The 21,367-nt window shown below is 42.3% G+C and overlaps 2 protein-coding genes across 3 annotated transcripts in view; both read left to right on the forward strand.

The window, feature by feature from the left end:
* The first annotated feature begins 11,851 nt into the window (after positions 1-11,851).
* eif3k (eukaryotic translation initiation factor 3, subunit K) lies at positions 11,852-19,647 on the forward strand. Of its 2 annotated transcripts, none has more exons than XM_068706865.1 (8): positions 11,852-12,028; positions 15,542-15,640; positions 16,648-16,768; positions 16,994-17,071; positions 18,691-18,757; positions 18,885-18,962; positions 19,069-19,194; positions 19,477-19,647. In XM_068706865.1, the coding sequence occupies exons 1-8, from the start codon at positions 11,967-11,969 to the stop codon at positions 19,506-19,508; spliced, it is 663 nt and encodes a 220-aa protein (XP_068562966.1). In that variant the 5' UTR covers positions 11,852-11,966; the 3' UTR covers positions 19,509-19,647. The 2 variants fall into 2 exon arrangements, with proteins under 2 accessions (XP_068562966.1, XP_068562967.1); XM_068706866.1 differs by having other exon boundaries at positions 16,997-17,071.
* Positions 19,648-21,032: 1,385 nt separating this feature from the next.
* zgc:85932 (uncharacterized protein LOC405875 homolog) overlaps positions 21,033-21,367 on the forward strand; it is a 48,482-nt gene continuing 48,147 nt past the window's right edge. The window contains exon 1 of the mRNA XM_068706867.1: positions 21,033-21,308. Coding sequence (XP_068562968.1) covers positions 21,057-21,308 — 252 coding nt within the window. The 5' untranslated portion in view covers positions 21,033-21,056. The remainder of the gene's footprint in view (positions 21,309-21,367) is intronic.

The raw sequence follows: 21,367 nt of genomic DNA on the forward strand, positions 1-21,367 counted from the left end.
AGAAACAAGAAAAACAGTTAGTGCTATAAGTAGTACGAATACAATAAGTGCAACAAGCTAGTATGAAAACAATAAGCGCTAAGTGGAAGGCTCAGGGTAGCGCTTCCTGAAGAGGTGGGTTTTCAGCCAGCGCCGAAAGATGGGCAGCGACTCCGCTGTCCTGACGTCAGTGGGAAGTTCATTCCACCACTGTGGGGCCAGGACAGAAAACAGCCGTGACCGGGTCGATCGGCCGCCAGGACCTCTGAGCGACGGGGCAACCAATCGCCCCGAGGCAGCAGAGCGAAGTGGTCGGGCGGGGGTGTAAGGCTTGACCATGGCCTGGAGATAAGAAGGAGCTGTTCCTTTCACTGCCCTGTAGGATAGCACCAGAGTCTTAAACTGGATGCGAGCTCTTACAGGTAGCCAGTGTAGAGAACGGAGAAAGGAAGTTGTGTGGGAGAACTTGGGGCGATTGAACACCAGGCGAGCTATAATTGAATTTGGTGCAGTTGTGTGCGCTGGTATGAGACACTGTTAACTATGTTCGCCATTTTGACAGTGTTGTATTTATTTCTAGGTTGTGGGACACGTAATTATTACCCCACGCTTATTCTGCTATTACAGGGTCTTAAAACTTCAGTCAGGTCTGTAAATGTTATGTAGACCTCACTAGGAAGCTAACCGCTTCTATTGTGACCTCACTGTTTATATTCTACTTTGTGAGTTACGTTAACGGGACGTCTTCGGTAACTTAAATAACTGATGAACGATTGCATTGCTGGGTTTTCATCGCTGTGTGTGAGAGGCTGAAGAGGTGAAATGTGCTGTTAGTTCTTCTCCACTAGAGACACAGCTCTGTTGTCGTGAAGTGAGTTTTGAAGCGTAAAAACATAACTTTTATCAACGGAACAGGTTCGTTACCCGCTATTTAATAAATAATATAGTTGTAGGAACATAATATTTATCCCAGTGTGTCGGCAAATTATAAATTATATTTATCGACTTTCTATTTCCTGATTGGACTACAGCGTACCACGTGTCCGGAAAAAAACAAGAAGACGCATTTGCGAACACAAGTTAAATGTAAATATCTCAAACTAAACAGCACCAGTGGGACATTCAGGTCTGTAAATGTTATGTAGACCTCACTAGGAAGCTAACCGCTTCTATTGTGACCTCACTGTTTATATTCTACTCTGTGAGTTACGTTAACGGGACGTCTTTGGGAACCTACAGTCAATGGAGAAAACATTTGTGTGATTTTATTCTTTATTCTGAATTTCTGACCTCTGCACTGAGGGGTGAGCTGCATAGAAGTGCAATTATCCGGAACGGTAATGGCCCTCAGGAGAAGGAGAACTGTTGATAAGAGCCGGTCCCTCCCGTGGCATTTGTTGGACTTTTGACCCGAGCACACAGCACTTTTGTTTGTATTTGTCCCTTTATGTGTGTACTTGTAAATCATGTATGTATTAGTAAAACTGTAGATTTTGTATAACTCAAATAAAGTTTAATAAAAAAAAAAAAAAAGTAATGGCCGTCAGTTTATGGTTTACGAAAGTGAATCATTTGCGTTAATTGAAGAATGTGTAATGGGGCCATCAAGTGGTCAATTTATATCGGTGTAATCACTAAATGTAGAATGGAAATTTATCAAACTGTGGTATCAGCAGCACAATGTTATTATTAAAGAAATCAGTATATAGATTATAATGTAGTAGACCTCTATCCCCCAAATATACTAATTACTGAGCACAGTAGCCAGAGGAATGCTGTTAATCCTCACTGGATTCTCATTGCGTTTGGAAATTATGTACCACTATTTACTCCAAGCACATGTTAGTTTGTGTGTCACAATGACTTCTTATATGATTATTTTCATACATGCACTACAATACATAAGATGTGAAAACAGAAATTTGCACATTGGTCCACCATTTGCTCGACGTGTCCCTTCATACCTAAAGATCTTTAAGACTTTCTTTGTATTTACAGGAGAGAGTGTGAACAGAGTCCCCACCACTGGAAAATATGCACACAAGATTCCCACGTGTGTGGAATTTGAAGGAGTCACAGGAGGAGTCTAGAACACGCCTCACCTCCTTTCAAAGTAGATGTTGCAGACACTGTTGTTATCATCTGGATTGATTCCATGTGTAAAATTGTCCATTTCAGATTGTAATTAGCTATTTATTGTGATACCTGTTGAAGCTATAATGGAATGGTGCTATAAATAGAGAATGTCAAGTATATTTGAAAGCAAATGCTACATAATTCATGTCATTTATTCAGGTTACTATACTGTCTTTTTTCAATGAAATACATCTTATTTAAAATCCAAATTATACTTGTGAGAATGCCGTTTGTTTACATTTGTCTTTTCAAATTCCCTGATCACACCTGGGAGGCTAATTAGAAGTAGTTTTATATTTTCTGAGGCTGTTTACTGTTTCTATTACAAAATGATCTGATGCAAGTAATCTGGAACTCTATGTGTCTCTATTGTTGATGAAAACAGACACATCTGTTGCATTCCTTAATTGATATTCCACAACTCAATGTTACTGTATCACTTAATTGAATAAAGTGCATGAAATGGAGAACATTTAGAAAAAACAGTACATGTCATAAAAAAGAAGAATGTGTACATGAAAATCTAAACTATTTACAATATGCACACGTATGTAGATGAAGGTTCAAACTATTTACAATATGCACAAGTGTGTGCATGAAGGGTCAAACTATATACACAATTATTTACAGATATATACAGGGTGTCCACCGCTCATCGCTCCATCTTGTCCACAACAGACGTGAAGTGTTCGTAGCTGTCGTACACTGTGTTGTCCAGACCTTTTGATGTGGACATCATCTTTACAGGGCAGAAAGCCTTTCTTTTGTACTTTTATGTCCCTGGGTCGGTTGGCCACAGCATGTACAGACAGGGAGATTCTGCATTCGAGACACCTTCCCTCCTACTGCAGACGGCTGCTCCAGACTCTTTCGCTTGTACTGCGTAGCTCTGGCCCAGGACGGTGGGCTTAAAGCATGTGGAGCAGACATTGTGGGCAGAGTTGTAGGGAATTAAGTAGTAGGAGGAGCAGGCAGTATGGGCCAGCAGTCTCAGCGGTTGCTGTGGATGCAGAGAGGGAGGGCACAGGTCTGGTAATGGTAGAGGTGGCAGAGGTGTTTCTAACTGCCGGTAGCACAAGTAGCAGTGGTGGTTGAGGCCGGGAGAGTGGCATGATTATGTCCGTCTTTCCCTTCAACACTTTAGTCCCTGCCATGCTGGGTGTGGGCACATACTCCATCAGAGGGTAGAGTGGTAGAGGGAGGACTGCCGGCTGGTGTGGTGCTGGAGGGAGGTCAGCAGATGAGATGGAGGTGTTTTTGTTATAGTGAAGGGTTGGTGGCATGCAGGTTAAGAAGGCGCTCTTGGCGATGGATAAAGTCCCATACTGTCTTAATGTTGATTTTTGGGAGAGGAATCCCTGCTTTGCACAGGATCGGATCCTCCACCAGAATCCGATGCTGGATCCTCTCGTAGGCCTTCAAGATGGTGCTCTTCTCAGGACTGCTGCGAGACCATTGAGGTGAGCACAACCACAGCAGTTTCACCAGCATGTACATCAGCCTGTTGTGTTGAGCACTGATGTCCTGTTGAGCTGGTGCGTAGCGCTTAGCCCTCTTTAGCCTCTGTATCACAGCAGCTTCAACAAGATCATCCCTCTTTGTGCGGCAGTAGAGGGTGTTGTAAGGATTACAGGTACTAGAACCCAAAAGCACAACTCGGAGACAAAATACAAGTAAAGTTCTTTTACTTAGTTCAGGCAGGGTCAAAACTGGGAGGTCCGTCAAACAGGCAAACAAATCCAATAAGGGGCAGGCAAAATCCAAGGTCGAATAACAGGCAGACAGGGTCGGAACAGACTGATCAGGAACGATATCTAAGGTACACTGGAGAGCTTGGCAATAGCACACAAGACAATCTGGCAGGGAACAAGTGCAAGTGAGGGGACCTAAATAGTGAGGGCTAATGAGGGAATGGGCTGCAGGTGAGGGGAATGAGAGGTGATTGTGTGTGTATGGTAGGATCTGAAATGACAGGACAATTAATTAAACAAGCAGACAGGATGAAAACAAACTAATATGAAGGGGAATTCGTGACAGGTGTTGCCCCAGTGTGTCCTGTGCAGCTGGTTGAACTGCTGCGGCTGCTTGTCGTGCTCCTCCACTGCATTCCAGGCTTCAAGGACCTTGTTCCTCTACTCAGTGTTGAGAGTCAGCTTGTCCTCTGTCAGCCTAACCTCCACCAGAGCAGAGCAGAACTTTTCCAAGCCAGGAAGGGGGTTTGGACTGCAGGCATCCTCCTGTTGAAAAGTTGCCATAAAAAGGCGGTAAGTTCAAATGTGCACATTGTACAGCAGTCAATGCATTGCATTTAATTCTACCAGATACACAGTTACTCACAAAGGCCGGAGGGTGAACAGTGGAGGTTTCATCACTGGTGAGCGTAATGTGGGGCAGATTGGCATCTAACACATCCCCGTCGCTCTGGTACGCCCCTCCTCTGGACCAGGTCCATCGTTGACAATGTCCTTAAGTGAGAAGGGTTCAGATTCACCTGCAGACTACACATAAACAAAAGTACACTGGTAGTACAAATCACCTCTACGAAAGGATGAAGTGTTCCTTTATGTTTCATTAGTTAATTAGCCCCTTGTGCATTTAGTCTGTGCATTCTCTCTTTCAGTTGTCAGGTTGTTGTTTGTTGAACGTCACAATGGAAGGTATTAGAATAATGACAAAGTCACGTGATATATTTGTTACAAGTATACACAGCACTTTGAATCACCTGGAATCATGTGTGGCAGAGTTTTATGGAATCCCTCCAGGCTGTTGCTTCCACGCAGACATTTGTAGTAGGGCACATCCACAGTGTTGATGGTTGTGGTCCATGCCACCCTATACATGTTCATGTCTGGTGGATCCTGGATGCACTCCAGGTGTCGCTGCTGGCCTGCCCCATCTCATCCATGGCCTCTGCAAATACACATGCATGAAGTGTGTTATGGTCACTTTGTCTGCTTCACTATCTGTATTAATGTTGTAATAACTATTTTCTATGAGGTCTTTTGTACCAGGTGTTTTGAAGAGGCTCACTCCGCTCTCGTCCAGCCCAGCGGGACCTTTCAGCTCTTCAATGGTCAGGTGGATGAGCCCAAATGTCTCCTGAGCCCCGAGTGTGACCCTCCTCACGTGATTTTTGAGCTGCTCCCTGGATATGTAGCAGCGGACAACATCCTCGTCTGAGACCGACTTCATAGTTGCCGGGTCCTTGGCTCTGACTGCTTTGATGAGCAGCTCCAGGTCTGAGCGGTTGTAGGCCAGCACTGCACAAGCTACAGCAGACTTGAACATAGCATACTTGCAGTGAGACTCTGTCCGTATGGCTGCGTCAAATCGGTGGATCCAATGGAAAATGTCCAGGCGGACAACCATCCAATTGTCCACCCAAGGCTGGAACAAAGTCTCCACCGTTGTTGTGCCCTAAGCCCGGCAACACCCACGGTCCACATAAAGGATTTCAGGGACAGGTTGATTGGCCAGCCGGAACCTCTCCATGACTCCACGGCACATTGGTTTCAGCTTCTGAGTTGACTCCTCACAGGTCAGCACAAATTAAACTATTTGTGAGTGCTCATTCCCGATGTTGGTGAACCACTCAGCTGAGCCTCGACCTTCCCCAGACAGCTTCTTCACCACCTAAAAAATATGTTGAGTTTGCATAATGTGATTAACTCTGTTAGTTTCTATTGATATTGTTATTTTTCTGAATCATTTTACATCATACAGTATGGTATTATGGCATGTGTTTTGATTTACATACTTTCTTGGTAGAATCCATTTTCAGCGCGGTGCCAAAAGTGGAGAGGATCTGGCTGCGGTAGTCCTGCACATTGTTTGCCTCCGCTAGCAGGAAGGCGTGGTGCAAGAGCCGCGCGGAGGGAAGCTCTCTTGGAGGAGGTGGAGCCTGGAACGAGTGTCCTAATGCGGAGACGATCCCTTCCGGTTCCACTATAGTCATGAGGAGTGTGGTGTACAGGTCCTTGCGTTGAAGGTACGCCTCGACGTGATTTTCCTGTACCTGCCTCCACACCTTGACCATAGTGTTCCCTTCGCTCCGGTCCCTCAGGAGGCGCACAACACTCCTATCCACACCACGCCTGTGAGTAGATTCACAATCAATGTGGTGAGGTTGATGGAATATTTCCAAGTTAGTCTGTTAAATGCACATAATGTTCAGTATGCTCACCTGCTGGTGAGGATGGCAGGGAACAGAGCTTGATGAGCCTCACTAAGTTGTGTTAAAATAGCGGGGTCCCACGCAAGCCTCCGGCCCACTGTTCCACCTTCTCCACTTCTGGCTGCCTTTGTGCAGGCTCCACAGCACAGGACCTCAGTGATCACTGTGTACCAGCTGGACACATCACAGATGTGACGTACCTAAAGTACATATTATATTATTATTATATATTGTATATATATCAAATTAATTAAGGGCCAATAGCAGGATTTTACTTTCTCTTTTTTCATGTTTACCTACACAGTAATAATGAAATCTAATGACACAAGTGAAGTGAGTTATACCCGGTTGTGGTAGCCAGACTTGTAAAGGTGCATATCCCATCCTTGACCCACACAGTCAACCCCTCGAGGACACTTCAGGGAGTATCTCCAAACACAAAGACGCGGCTCCGAAAAAAGAGCTGTGGAGTTGGCAGAGCACCCTTGACGTAGCCAGGAGGTTCTGTGGATAAAACCACATGCGGTCTGATTTTATCACCCGTCTCCTCTTTAACTGACCAGTGATGTTCTTGAAGATTTGAACAGGGGTGAACAGGCCTCGTTCTGTGTCCTCTTTCAGCCAGGAAATGTCTGCAGATGGGAAGCCATTGGGGTTTTCCCACAAACGCACACAACCCTCCAGCTCCACCTGAAACACACATACAAAACTATTGGTTATTATTAGGTACAAAGTATTGTTAAAACATGAAACCAATTTAAAAAACATGTAAAACAGATTGTTGTCATTTACATTGTTTGCATATAATGTGAATATCACTTACAGGGGAGTCTCTCTGAGGTGATTCCATGGAGTAATCAGGACCCCTGGTTGTGGACGGGGTCTCTGTGGGCTGGCTAGTGGTCTCTGGCTGTTTCGGCCGGACAGTGGTCTCTGGCTGATTCCGCTGCTTGATCCTGTCTGTGGGCCGGGAATCCTGGGAGTGGCTGCTAGTCTTGGGACATGCGGGCTCTTGGGACTTGAGCAAGTCTAAGATTTTACCAAAGAAAGGAGTTTTGTATTGTATTATATTTTCTATTAAATGTTTTGATGTCTATTAATTGTGTATCTCACTGACCTTCCACAGTCTGGCTTGCAGCAATCAGTTCAGCGTCATCACCTGACCACAATGAGGGATCACACCTGGTGCTAGCCTGCTGGACAACAAATGTAAAGTTACTATCTACATTTTATGACGTACTAGTTTTTAATTACCAAAAGACAAGAAACACATTTTGCAGAGGTGCATCAAATATCAGTAATTTGACCAATTTTCCTTTACTATGCTATTCTGCTCTTCATAACATATGAATAACCAAATCAACACTCACTTGCTCCTTCTCCTTGATGTATTTCCTGAACCTCTTCATTTGCACGCTTGTGATGTGGGTCACCGGTGTGTTCAGCCACCTCCTCACAGAACTGGAGGCCTTCTGTATGAGCTCCCTCTGCTCAGCACTGAACTGCTCTGGCCTGTCCTTTTGGGTGAGGTGCTGGCTGTAGAGCTCCCACATCTCCAGAAAGGTGTGGTGCTCAAACCCTCTCTGGCCGTAGATACACCTGTCAATGTTGGCCTCAAGGAGACTGGAGACTTGTGGAAAGCTCTCTGCATATTCAGTGAGGTAGTCCTTCACCCACTGGTTCCCCACCTTCCCCTTTCTCTGTGGGTTTGTTACCTCCGCTCTGTGTTTGTCGAGCATGCTGGAATCATATACATCAATTTAGTATCTATATCATTAATATCACTGTACTTGAATAATAAACACAGATAGTTTTTGTGCAAACAGATACAAATTGTATTTAAACTGTATAGCCTACAATGGTATTGCTATAATAATGATAATATAACATGCTTACTACTTCATGTAGCCCACATCATTTGCCACAAGCCAGTGGAATGGTGCATTTTCATACTGGCCAAATGGAACCACCAACTTTCCCAGACACAGCTGATGCGATGGTGTGGGTACACCCTCTGCTCGAAGGAGCTTCTCTGCATGGGCCAGAGAAGAGGCCTCGTACAGCAGCTCCAGTGGAGGTTTGGGGAAGACCACTCTCTTGTCCCTGTAGTCACAGGCTTCTTTGGTCGCTGTCACTACGGCCTGCTGACGATTCTCAGGGGCATCTGGGTTGATGATGCGGATTACGGGGGTCGCCATCTTCAAATGTAGCTGAAATACACTTGTAGAGTAAAAAAGTAGCAAAATATTATTATTATAATATTAGATATTGTTATGTTATAATAAATTGCTAATATAACAATGAACGTACAACCATTGATATCCTCTTAACACCCAGGGAGGAAGAAGAGGAGGAAGTGTCAGAGCAGGATGACAACTGTTAAACCCTGTTTACAGATTAGATTAGAGATCTCTGAGGGAGAGTTCTTATAACGTTAACTCATATATCATATCTCATAACTCCTGAGCCTACAATACTGTCTGATTCCTCTGATATTTGATCAACCGTTCAGCTTCCCTTTGGCTAAGTTTAATGTTTTTACTCATGGCAAAACTAAAGTAAGACATCAGAAATATGAATCTTCTATTATTCCATATTGCGTATACCCGTCATAACCTCAGCCTGGGAGGCAGCACTGCCTTACAGAAAACACGCTGACTCAAGTCATTGTAGTTCTTAAATTCTCTTGTCTTTGATAATATAAACAGTATTTTGTGCAAACGGGTGTTTCTGACAGCAGGGAAAAGTGATGTTAAAAGAACGAATGTAAACCCTTAAAAACACTGTCTCCCTAACCCTCAAACACTGGATAATAGTTAATGATTTCTTTATTAATGAGTGATGGGTTGTTTTTGGATGCTATATAGATTTGGAGTTCATAATATTAATTTAAGAGATTTTATTGAAAGATTGCTGTGTTTCATTAACTGCACTCAAATCAGCTTGATCATCCACCTGGTTGATTTATATAATCACAATATTCTGTAATAGATAAAAAAAATCCTAAATTCCACTACAGTAAAAAGTACATGTCAAGCAGCAGAGAATAAAGAGAATACAGCATTAGAACATATGACTCCAAATCTGGTGCTGTTTGAGAAAGAGGACAATAAATGTCTCACCTATGAGGAACCCATTTGGTTCAGTAGCACAAGACGTGGTTTACAGTCTGAAGTGACTGAAGGTCAGAGAGATGGAGTAGTTACAGAGCAGGTAACATTGTCAACAGATGTGGATATTATGGGATTAATCCCAGTGAGTAATAACATATGATCAATCCATTTCTGTGATGTATTGCAGAGCCCTGATGTAGCTGAAATGAAAGTTCGGAAAAAATATCAATATTAGCTGAACACTGGTTCTAATTGGTGATGATTGTGTTGGCAAATGGGTCACAGTTGTTTGCTGATTTTGGAATTATCAGAAGCAAACTGTCTGTATGTGTTTGTCTTTTCATCAAAGGGAAGGGTGCATTATGGGAAATTGCATAGTGATAAAAAGAAGCAATGGACCTAAAATATTTAGCCTCAATCATTAGAAGACCTCTTACATTTCAATCAACTAATTTTCTCAGTTCATCATGGTTTCCTCATTATTTCATGGATGTACTCATATTAACCAGAGACAAGATTCCTGCTGTATTTTCAGAGTCAAACTATGTTTTGTAGTTGCTGTAATCTGGACGCATCAATTGGCCAACAGGATCATAAATCAAGGATCATATTCAAAGGGACGTCTGTGCTGTGTTTTTGTGAGGTGATGTTTTATCCAAACTCTTGGATGAACATTTGTCTTCATTAGACACAATATTACTAGAATAAAATAATGTTACTAGTATCAAGCCTTGCCATGTGTATATTTCTGCTTCATGTTGGACTGTTACTCTACTATGTATACTTCTCAATATGAAGCAACACTAACCAGAACAAGACACGTTTTTTGGACCATGAATGCAGCTTGTGCGTAAGAAACACTGATGTGATGTGAAATGCAACAACAGCCCTGTAACATATGTCCAGTTGTTGTTTCTTGTGTGTTGACTTAATGGTATTTTTTAATTTCAGCATTAAGTGAATTGAATTATGAATTTCAGTGTTTCTTGTCTGTGCGTAATGATCGTCTCATCTGTGTAATGAGACGGCTAGAGTCATTATACTGTAGCACGTGTGGCAAAATAACACAAGTAAAAGTGTGGTCTCTGTTGCAAATATTGAACGATGTACCCCAAGACGCAGAGAAAAGACGCAAATCAAGCAAACATGGATGCAATTTAGGAGACTTAGGATGCACCCTTGAACTGTCTGGACCCAATTCCTAAACCCCCCCTAAACCCTCTACCCACTTCCATCCCAAAACAAATAGCGGGTAGTGTAAGTGGGTTAGAAAACCCTCCAACAGTAAGTCTACATTGATGCTGACTTAACCAGCTGCCCATACTGACCAAGCGTCACGCTGGTTTGTGTTTGTCATGGAACACGCTCTGTACAAATGGTTCCGTGTGACCGTTCAAACGATTACTCGTAAACTGCTCAAACTAAGATATACATTTGATATTGTCATACAGACATTAACAACTTAAAGGGTACGTTGTATTTATACCCCTATGCATACGGATACATGGAATTTGACTCCGGTTTTCACATGGCTCTCATTGTACATACATAGAATATACAAATAAATAAGAGAAATATAAAAACATGGACATTAAAGACAACAAAGTAGAACAGAGAAACTAAGCTTTAACATGTAGCTACTATGTACAATATAAATACATATAGAATATATATGAGCATAAAGAACAAGAACAATGACAATGGACAATGGATTTGGGATATTGGTGCAGAATGGTGGTAATAGTGCAAATGGAGGTGCAGTATGACTGATCAATTGGTCATCAGAGTGACAGCAAGTGGAAAGGAGCTGTTCCTGTGTCTGGTGGTTTTAGCGTACAGAGGTCTGAAGCGCCTACCAGAGGAGAGGAGTTGGAATAGCTTGTGTCCAGGGTGTGAATGGTCTGCAGTGATCTTTCCAGCCCGTTTCCTGACTCTGGAGGTATACAAATTTAGGATGGAGGTTAGGCTGGAACCAATGATCCTCTCTGCAGACCTGACAGTCCATTGTAGTCTGTTCCTGTCCTGTTTGGTGACCGATCCAAACCACACAGTGATAAAGGAGCAGAGAACAGACTGGATGATGGTGGAGTAAAAGATACTTATGTATACACAAAATTATTTTTAAATCAGCAGATTTAACCCCATAATGTATATCTCTAGCTGTGCAATACTGATCATTTAACTCTGACATTATTACTGCGTTTATTTAAACTGTACATTTAAACCAATATTCAAATTTATATTTTATTGCATTTTTACACACGTCATCATAATCCCATTGGTCCGCATTATTTGCACTGTTGTTAATGTATATATTGAAGTATAGATAACTAACATATTTATTATTTAGATGTTTCTATATATATCGTTGTTGTTGTTGGAGGGTGTAGGACATACAGCGCTCCCTTGACTGATCAAGTCTGTACACTTTCCGGTCCGCCTTGTGCGTCGCCCTTTCCGTTCCGACTCTTTTCTCCCTCCGCCCGGTGCCTTTCTCTTCGGCAGCCCACGTGCGGATTTAATTCGGTTTTCACCTTAAAATTTGCTCTACAAGTTTGGACCAAATGTCGTCGCCTTTCGAGCAGGTGCGGGCGAGCGTGGTGAAGCTCCTGCGAGGAATCGACAGGTATGTACGATGCTGTTAACGAGTCGGTAACCCGGCGAACAAGCTAGCGATAGCTTAGCTGTTGGCTAATGTTTTAAGCTAACGTTTGCTGAGTTAAGTCAGTTGTGGTTAGCTCATTCACTCATTCATACACTTTTTATTAAGTTCAGGAGTTATTTGTGTGTGTCTCACGCCAGTGTGAACATTTTATTATTAGTAACGTTATATGAATAGTATAACTGGAAGAGCAGATATGAACAGCAGCTTATGTTAGCTAACTGCTCAGATGATTTGCGAACATTTCTCCATTAACATTAACTCATGTGAACCAGTGGTGGAAGTACATATAACTCGACTCACTTGATTTGATTCATTAAAATATATAAACCGTGTGGACACCCATTTTAGAGTTTTGTTTGTTTTGAATGAGGATTCAATGTCCATATGGTCTTATAGTACACAGTAAATGATTTCAATTTACAGAACAGTCTTCAAGAATTTTACTGTTACAGATCATTTTATTTAAAAAAAACAACTCCAAATAAATCGTCGTATGTTGTTTGCGGTTAAAATAAGGAGGTTCATTGTAGTTTTTTTATACTAACCAAAACATTGTCCGCATATAGTATATTTGTCATAAATACTTTCTTACATAAGTCCTGATGTGTAGAGTTGAGGCCCTCATCCATATTGTGTATTCATGAACTAACTTTATTTAGGAATAACTCACCTCTAATGAAGCTGAGTAAACTAATTTGTCTAATAATGTCACTCCCATAATACAGTTTTTTCCTTTTTCTTCAGTGAGAAATAAATTGGCAAAGCAACAAATTAGGTCACACATTACAACCTTTTGAAAATACATATTATGTATTTGAAAATGATAAATTATACAAGAAGACAACAAAAATCAAACTTGGCATCACAAGTTTCTGCAGCCCTGATGGTGCACCTTGTACCGAGCAGCGCTCCAGACTGACTTCTCCGGTGCTACCAACTTCCTGAGTTGGTCGCACCAGCACAGGAAATGGTCGAACTCTTTTTCTTCTTCTTTTTGGTACAGCATAGTATTTAATCTGTGATGCAAAGAAACAAAGTACTGAACTTATTTACAACTTTGATGTTACTTTCTGTTCCAATACATTTCAGAGGGAAATATTGTATGTTTGCTTCACTACATAAGGAAATTAAATACATACAATACATGAAAATGAATAAAATAGGCTCTATTGCAGTCAGCTACACCACAAAAATGCATCTTACATGTAAGATGTATCACAATAAGAAGACAAAGAATCAAATATTATAGTATGTAACAACGAAAAGCCCGTTAGGATTCACAATTAGTACTTTTATACTTGAAGTACATTTTCTTACATACTTTTATTTAAGATTTGAATGCAAACTTCTAACCATGTTTTTATTGTAGTAGCCTATTAGTACTTTAGCTTAATTAAAAGACCGTCAAGTCATGACACTGGCCCAGTCGCTCGCTTGCTGCATTTTATGTTCAGAAGCTGACCGTAGCTCGACAAGCTAATCCTGGTTATTAAATTACTTTTGTCTTTTATTATACTGTTTTTGTTTTGTGACCAACTCGAAGATTACAGCTTGTTCAGAGTCGGTATCCTTTTCACAGCTGCTGACAGATGTTACCTGTTCAATATGACTCCACTCCAAAAGGGCCCCTGTCGTTAATAGAGGCTGACCTGGTTCATTTCTGCAGTGATCCTTTTCAATAAAGCAGCAATTAAGAGTTCCATAGGATAATAAGTCCTGAAATTAGAGAAAGGACTTTGGCGGAACATCATGCCCACAAATGCACTGCTCAAAAAAATGAAAGGAACAATCTTTTATCAGGGTATGGCATGAATTCAAATGCACTTCTCTGATAATGATCTGGTCAGGTAAGTAGCAGAGGGGGTTGTTAATCAGTTTCAGCTGCATTGGTGTTGATGGAATTAACAACAGGCGCACTAGAGGGGCAACAATGAGACGACCCCCAAAACAGGACTGGTTTCGCATGTGGAGGCCAATTCAAGTTTCTCCCTCTTGATCTGTTTGACTAGTTTTCCACTAGTGTTGGCTTTAGCTAGAGTCATTATCACTACTGGGAACATGAGGCGATTTCTTAACCCTACAGAAGTTGCACAGATTGTCCAACTCCTCCAGGATGGCACATCCACGTGTGCCGTTGCAAGGAGATTTGATGCGTCTCCCAGCACAATCCCCAGAACATGGAGGAGATTCCATTTGACAGGAGAGCTGGACAGGGCTGTAGAAGGTCCTCAACCCATCAGCAGGACTGATATCTGCTGCTTTGTGCAAGGAGGAACAGGTTAAACACTGCCCAAGCCCTGCAGAATGACCTCCAGCAGGCCACTGGTGTGAATGTCTCTGCCTAAACAATCAGAAACAGACTTCATGAAGGTGGCCTCAGGGCACGACGCCCTGTAGTGTGCCCTGTACTCACTGCCCAGCACCGTGGAGCTCGATTGGCATTTGCTATAGAACACCAGAATTGCCATGTCCGCCACTGGTGCCCTGTGCTTTTCACAGATGAGAGCAGGTTCACCCTGAGCACCTGTGCTAGACGTGAAAGGGTCTGGAGAAGCCGAGGAGAACGCTATGCTGCCTGCAACATTGTTCAGCATGACCGGTTTGGTGGTGGGTCAGTGATGGTCTGGGGAGGCATATCCATGGAGGGACGCACAGACCTCTACAGGTTAGAGAACGGCAGTCTGACTGCCATTAGGTATCGAGATGAAATCCTTGAACCCATGGTCAGACCATACGCTGGTGCAGTAGGTCCTGGGTTCCTCCTGATGCACAACAATAGCCGGCCTCATGTGGCAAGAGTATGCAGGCAGTACCTGGAGGATGAAGGAATTGATACAATTGAATCGCCCTCGCGATCACCTGACCTAAACCCGGTTGCCCCTCAGACTTTACAGGAGCTCACTGATGCCCTTAGGCAGATCTGGGAGGACATCCCACAAGACACCATCCGTCATCTCATTAGGAGCATGCCGCGACGTTGTCAAGCATGCATACAAGCACGTGGGGGCCACACAAGATATTGAGAAGCATTTTGAGTTGCAGAAATTTAATTTTGGCAAAATGGACTAGTCTGCTACACAATTTTTTCACTTTGATTTTCAGGGTGTCTATAAAATTAAGCCCTCTGTAAGCTGAAACTTTTATATCCATCAAAAGATGTGGCATCCTTTCATTTCTAATACATTAAACTGTCCATATCAGCATAGATATCCAACATTTTTCACATTGAGATCTGATGTGTTTTCAAAGTGTTCCTTTAATTTTTTTGAGCAGTGTATGAGCTCACAAAAGAGACGGGACAAGTGGGGAAAAATGTCTTTCAGAGAATTTTCAGCAGCAAAACGCTTCAAATGCCGTTTGTATCTGTGCGCCTGTTACAATCACCCGCAGTGTAGAATAAGTACATCCACGACACAAAAACCCCATTTTCATCCACACTTGGTTGAGGGGTAATACTCTTGTCTGTCTTCACAGGTACAACCCAGAAAACCTCCCAACGTTGGAGCGCTATGTGGAGACGCAAGCTAAAGAGAACGCCTACGACCTGGAGGCCAACCTGGCTGTCCTGAAGCTGTAAGTCACATCAGCCACCATTCAACACACAGGAACACCTGTTTAATCTGCCCGTCACTTGGAGAACGATCTAGAGTCTCTTTTCAAGCCATTGTGTGGACTGTCAAAGGAGCCAACATAGTGTGGAAATAATTAATTTTCTACTTGATTAATGTCTTGTCGGTATTTTTGCGTCGTCTGTACGTTTTAGTGGCATTGACAGCAAAGAGTTGTTTAGCTGTGTTGTCAAACTTTGCCACTGTTTCCTGTTGCTGTTAGTTTTTTTTCTGTTTTCCAGTGATTCTTGTTGACAAAAGAGAAAGATTGTAGAAACAATTATGATTCAAGGTCGGTTTATTACAAAAATACATCTGTAATCTGGAACGGTTTCTGTTAGCAGTAGTCACTTAACGCCCCCGTGTTAAAAGTTACTTCGGCACCGCTGCTGTTATCTATGCCGTTAACCGCGGGCCGGCTAATGTTGAGTGTTTAGTATTCACTTGGCCATATATGAGTGAGAATATGGTTTAAACTAGCATTGTATGTCTTTTCTGTTATATTTCTAGCGCCCCACTGATGCAAAAATATATCTGCCAGTTATTACCCCTTAACTGCATATTACTCCAGTAATTACTTAAGTCAAGTACTTTAACGATACAGGGGTTGCTCTGACATACAATGATTAAAATAATCTATGTGTCACAGCAATCCTTTTCAATTTGAGGTCCAGTGTTTTTCTGATCAGGCATCTGACAAATGGGGTCTATTATCTTGTTACATTTGTTTGTTCTTAAGAGAGGAATGAATACAATATTGAAATATTCATCAGACAAGGTTTTTTTATATTTATTTTGAGTAAATTAGTTGGAATATGAATAGGGAATTAAAAAAATAATGTTTAAAACAATAATGTATATAATAAATTAATAGTAATCTATTACATAATCCTAATAAATATATAAATTTAATCCCCAGTTTCTACCGCAGACCAGAAAAACAATGATGTCATTAAATCTGTTCCTCTGCAGGTACCAGTTCAACCCAGCTTACTTCCAGACTACGGTGACCTCACAGATCCTGCTGAAGGCCCTGACCAACCTGCCACACACCGACTTCACTCTGTGCAAGTGTATGATCGACCAGACACACGTATCCTTTTGGTGCCGCTTCATCATCCGATGTCATCTGACTGTTGTAGCCTTTATAGCTCCCATTCGCTAATACGTGATGTGAAGGCTGTGATGTCTCACTGACGGGCTATACTGCCTCACCGACGGTCTGTACCGTCTCACCGACGGTCTGTACTGTCTGATCCGGGGGGGGGGGAAATACTCTGTCTCTGGGTTGTGGGGCACTTCCTTGACTACAGTGTCGCAGCAAGAGGAACGTCCCATAAGACAGATCCTCTACCTGGGGAACCTGCTGGAGACGTGTCACTTCCAGAGCTTCTGGGTACGTCTCTCTCTCTCACTCACTCGCACTCACTCGCGGACCAGCTCCTGACCCAGACGCCGTTGTATCTGGACCCTGGACCTAAAACCGATAGATAATTGAGAATTATTACATTTTGACGGAGCGCTTCTATTTTAACCGGCGCAGCTTTTCCAGCCTTTTAAGGTACTTGTTCAGCAGTGCAGGAAACACACTGACCAATTACATGTTGTAAATCACATCACGTGATGCAGCTCAGCCAATCTGCTGAGTTTATTGTGATAAACTTCCCGAATCGAGGGAGATTTACACACAGATGGGGGAGACGGGCAACAGACGAGTTGTTGGAGAATAATACGCGAGTCAGAGAAGTTATTTCACATGACGTTCTCCAAAAAAAGAAAAGTGGTCAGAGAGACCAGAGCCTTTAACCAAGACTTAATAATAAGACTCTTATAGGTTAATTCACAACTCTTTTGAGCAAACATACCCACTCACATTTGAAATGAAGACGCACAAAATAAACCCAAGAGCCCAATGTGATCACAATCCTAACATGTTAATTCTCTGTCCAACAATGATGTTACCTGAGAGGAATAGAGCTGAAACAAGTGGTTTAATAACCACAGACCTTATTACAAGATGAGAAATATATAAAATCATGGCTTTTTTGGTTGACATCACTTCACACCTGACTGAACTGAATTTAATGCTGCAGGGCAATTCGTTTTTCTAAAATCAAGTACTTTATTTTAAGATGCAGATCTTCTGTTATTTATTTTATTCTTTAATTCAGCCCTTATTTTACTTGAAGAACATTTATTTATTAGATTATGTATTATTCATAATTCATCAAGTTCATTTTGAAATCTGACAATAAATTGAGATATTATTCAATTGAACTTTATTTATTTGATCTGACAGTCAGTTGACTACATACATTAATACAACTGGTGTGTGTGTGTGTGTGTGTGTGTGTGTGTGTGTGTGTGTGTGTGTGTGTGTGTGTGTGTGTGTGTGTGTGTGTGTGTGTGTGTGTGTGTGTGTGGACGCACGCACGCACGCACGCACGCACGCACGCACGGACGCACGGACTAAATCACAGCGATAGAGAGACGCTATAGAGAGACGTAGTAGCAATATTCAGTGGAGATTGCACACAATGTCATGAATTATTTGAAGATTATCAAGAAGCTTTATTGTTCCAATAAGATATCTAAATTAATTTTAAGGGGAAACTTGGTGTTAGGGTTTTAAGGGGAAACTTGGTGTTAGGATTTTAAGTGGAATGCCAGAAATATTAAAGGTGCTTTATTCCAAATTCAGAGTTTGTCCATGACTGGGGGATTGCCCCTAAAAGTGCTGACATTGTTATTATTCATTATTTTGAACTGCAGGTTGCTGCTCATTTACTTCCACTCACTTGCTTCCAATGGTGTGCAATCCCAGTGTTTGAACTGAGTGCAGTTTGTGCCGGGGATAACGGGAACAGAAATGGATCAGGCTTTATAAATGCTAATCTTCCTGCATCATCTCTCTCGTCCTCATTCTGAGGCCTTTTTGTTTTCCTCCTCTTTTCCAAACTTGCGAAAGAGTGTGTCCTCTCTGTGTCTCCTTTTAATCGTGTCCTCATCCTTCAGACGAGTCTGGAGGAGAACAGAGAGCTCATCGACGGCATTACTGGTTTCGAGGACTCCGTTCGCAAGTGTGAGTGTTGTCCTCTGACTCAGCGCACGTTAAGCTCTTACAGTAATTACAGCCTGTGGAAGTTAACGGGAAACAAGCACTTGTGTAAACATCAGCATCCGTTTATTTAATTGTTCTTCCTCTCCAGTCATCTGCCACGTAGTGGGCATCACCTACCAGACCATCGAGCACCGGTTACTGGCTGAGATGCTGGGAGACCCGCTGGGTAAGAAGTGTAGAGATATCTAGAGCTGCCAGAGAGGTCAATGAACCAAATCTAGAATACAAGTTAAAAGCAAAAACCTCCCATTTGTCAACCTTCGTTGGTACAGACACACAGGTGAAGGTGTGGATGAACAAGTACGGCTGGACGGAGAACGAGGAAGGACAAATCTTCGTCTTCAACCAGGAGGAGAGCGTCAAGCCCAAGAACATCGTGGAGAAGATCGACTTTGAGAGTGAGTGCTACCGCCCATTAATGAATAGTAATATAATATACCAGAAAGTGAGTCAAATTTGGTGACAAAAACGACAGTATGTATCACATTGATTTGTGCGGGCTCTTTGGGTGAACTACTGATAAAGTTTGTACCACTGAGGGGCGGGTCCATCTGAAAATGCCCACTCAGCCGTTGGCAAAAAAGCACCAAAGTAAAGAATAATGTGAACGCACTAGCTGAGTCAACGTTTGTTTGATATTTTCCCTCTCTAACACATCTTCTCTGTTTTTCTGTTCACAGGTGTATCCAGCATCATGGCTACATCTCAGTGATACACACACACACACACACACACACACACACACACACACACACACACACACACACACACACACTTGATAAGGCGAATTCAACCAGGTCATTATTTTTCGTAATCACTTTCTTTTCTCAATAAAAGTAATTTATCCCGTACAGCTTGTGTCTGAGTTTGGTTCTTCGTGCTGCTCTCTGAGCATTCTTAAAACCTTTTTAGTTGCTTCATTAACAGTTGTTTGCCAGCTCTTCCCACAAATGAGTTTGACTTCCTTGTTAATCCAAATCATATCAGGGTGTTGGCTGCACTCTGTAATTAATCAGAAAATAAAACCCCGACATGAATCGGGGCTTAAAGCTGCTGCTGAGTCATCATGTTAGGCGTTTTGATTCATCTATTCTCAGAAATGGGCCATAGATCCTTGCAATAATAACAATTGAAGGTCAGGTCCTTAACACAAAACGGTTTTGTTGGGAAAGTTGTTTGTAAGTAAAAGTAGCAATACTAGACAGGACCAGTTTATCCATACATCAGCTTGTTAACATATCAGCGATATATGTCAGGCCCAGATTGTTGAGTGACTTATAGACAATAAGTAGGTCCTCAAACAATTCTATATGTCACTGGATTTAAGAGTCTGAGAAATGTGTTCTCTTTTCTTGGTGTTTGTCAGTATTCTGTCATCTGCATTTTGAATGAGACCAAAGTGGTTTGTCTCTCACCTCGTTAATAATAATAATAATCATCAATCAAAAAAAGGAAATGGAATACAATATTTACAGATGTGATGGGATCAGCTTCTTGTTCTGATTTTTGCTTTGAGGATAAATTCCTTGAACTAAACTTGGGCACTGCTCAGGTTGTGCCGTTTTAAAGGTATTTATCTGAAATGGATCCTTCTGTAAAACCACCGGGGGAAAAAAAAAAAAAAAAAAAGATCTTGGCACTTAAATGTTCATGGGAACCTCCAGGTCACGGGTTATGGAGAAAGGTTTGAAATCAAATGACCCCAGTTATGATGAATAAGTATGACAGCACACAGGCTTCCATCTGCACTAAGCTGCTGGTTCATAGAAGAACCATCACTGCTTTGAACATTTGAAAGTACCAGTTTCGGAATGTCCAGCAAAATATGATCATTCTTTTATTGTTGTGGTTGTTTCGGTGTTGCGTCACACACGTCTCATTATTTTGAGATGCTAAGTCATAATTATGAGGTAGTAAGTCGTAATTAGAATATAGTAACTCATTATTTTGAGAAAGTTTCTCATAATGAATTACAGGATCTTTATTTTTTCATCACAGTGGCGGAAATGGGCTTCCGTATCCGCTTGTACTTCTACCAGTGATAATGTTATTTTATAGGCGGACAAAACCTCTCAATACAGTACTTACCATATTATGTAAATATACTTCGACTGGAAACTTCAGCCCCACCCTCTCTCGCCTCGCGCTCAGGTGAGCATCTACCTTGGCTTTGGGCGTGGCTTCTGAGTATTATATTCTTTAAGTGAAGGGCAGAAAGTCGAAAGCTCAGTTTCAGAGAGCGCGTGTCTGCTTTTCCGACATGAAGAAGTCTCTGAGTCTGTCGTCCGAAGGCTCCCTCCCTCCGCTGGAGGACGACGCGGACTCGATCTGCTCCGACGAGCTGCTCGGCTCTCAGTCCCGCAGCTGGCTGGCGGACCTCTTGACGACCGGGGTCGCGCTGCCGGAGAGCGAGGACGGGAACACGGTCGGCCGAGACGGGCTGTTCGTGGACTACAACTTCCCCCTAGGAGAGCTGGAGATGCAGGCAGGGGTCAAGTGGAAACGACCAAAGGTAAAGAAAGAGATGGAAGCTCAACCGTATGTACATCTTCTGCTGTGGTGGGATGTATC

The sequence above is a fragment of the Cebidichthys violaceus genome, unplaced genomic scaffold (assembly GCF_023349555.1).
Source record: "Cebidichthys violaceus isolate CVI_PGR_0920_01 unplaced genomic scaffold, fCebVio1.0.p SCAF_120, whole genome shotgun sequence".
Taxonomy (NCBI): domain Eukaryota; kingdom Metazoa; phylum Chordata; class Actinopteri; order Perciformes; family Stichaeidae; genus Cebidichthys; species Cebidichthys violaceus.

Coding starts and splice junctions, on each gene's coding strand:
- eif3k (XM_068706865.1), top strand. CDS start 11,967: ATGTCGTCGCCTTTCGAGCAGGTGCGGGCGAGCGTGGTGAAGCTCCTG. Junction 16,769..16,993: donor GTATGATCGACCAGACACAC/GTATCCTTTTGG, acceptor ACTACAGTGTCG/CAGCAAGAGGAACGTCCCAT. Junction 17,072..18,690: donor GTCACTTCCAGAGCTTCTGG/GTACGTCTCTCT, acceptor CTCATCCTTCAG/ACGAGTCTGGAGGAGAACAG.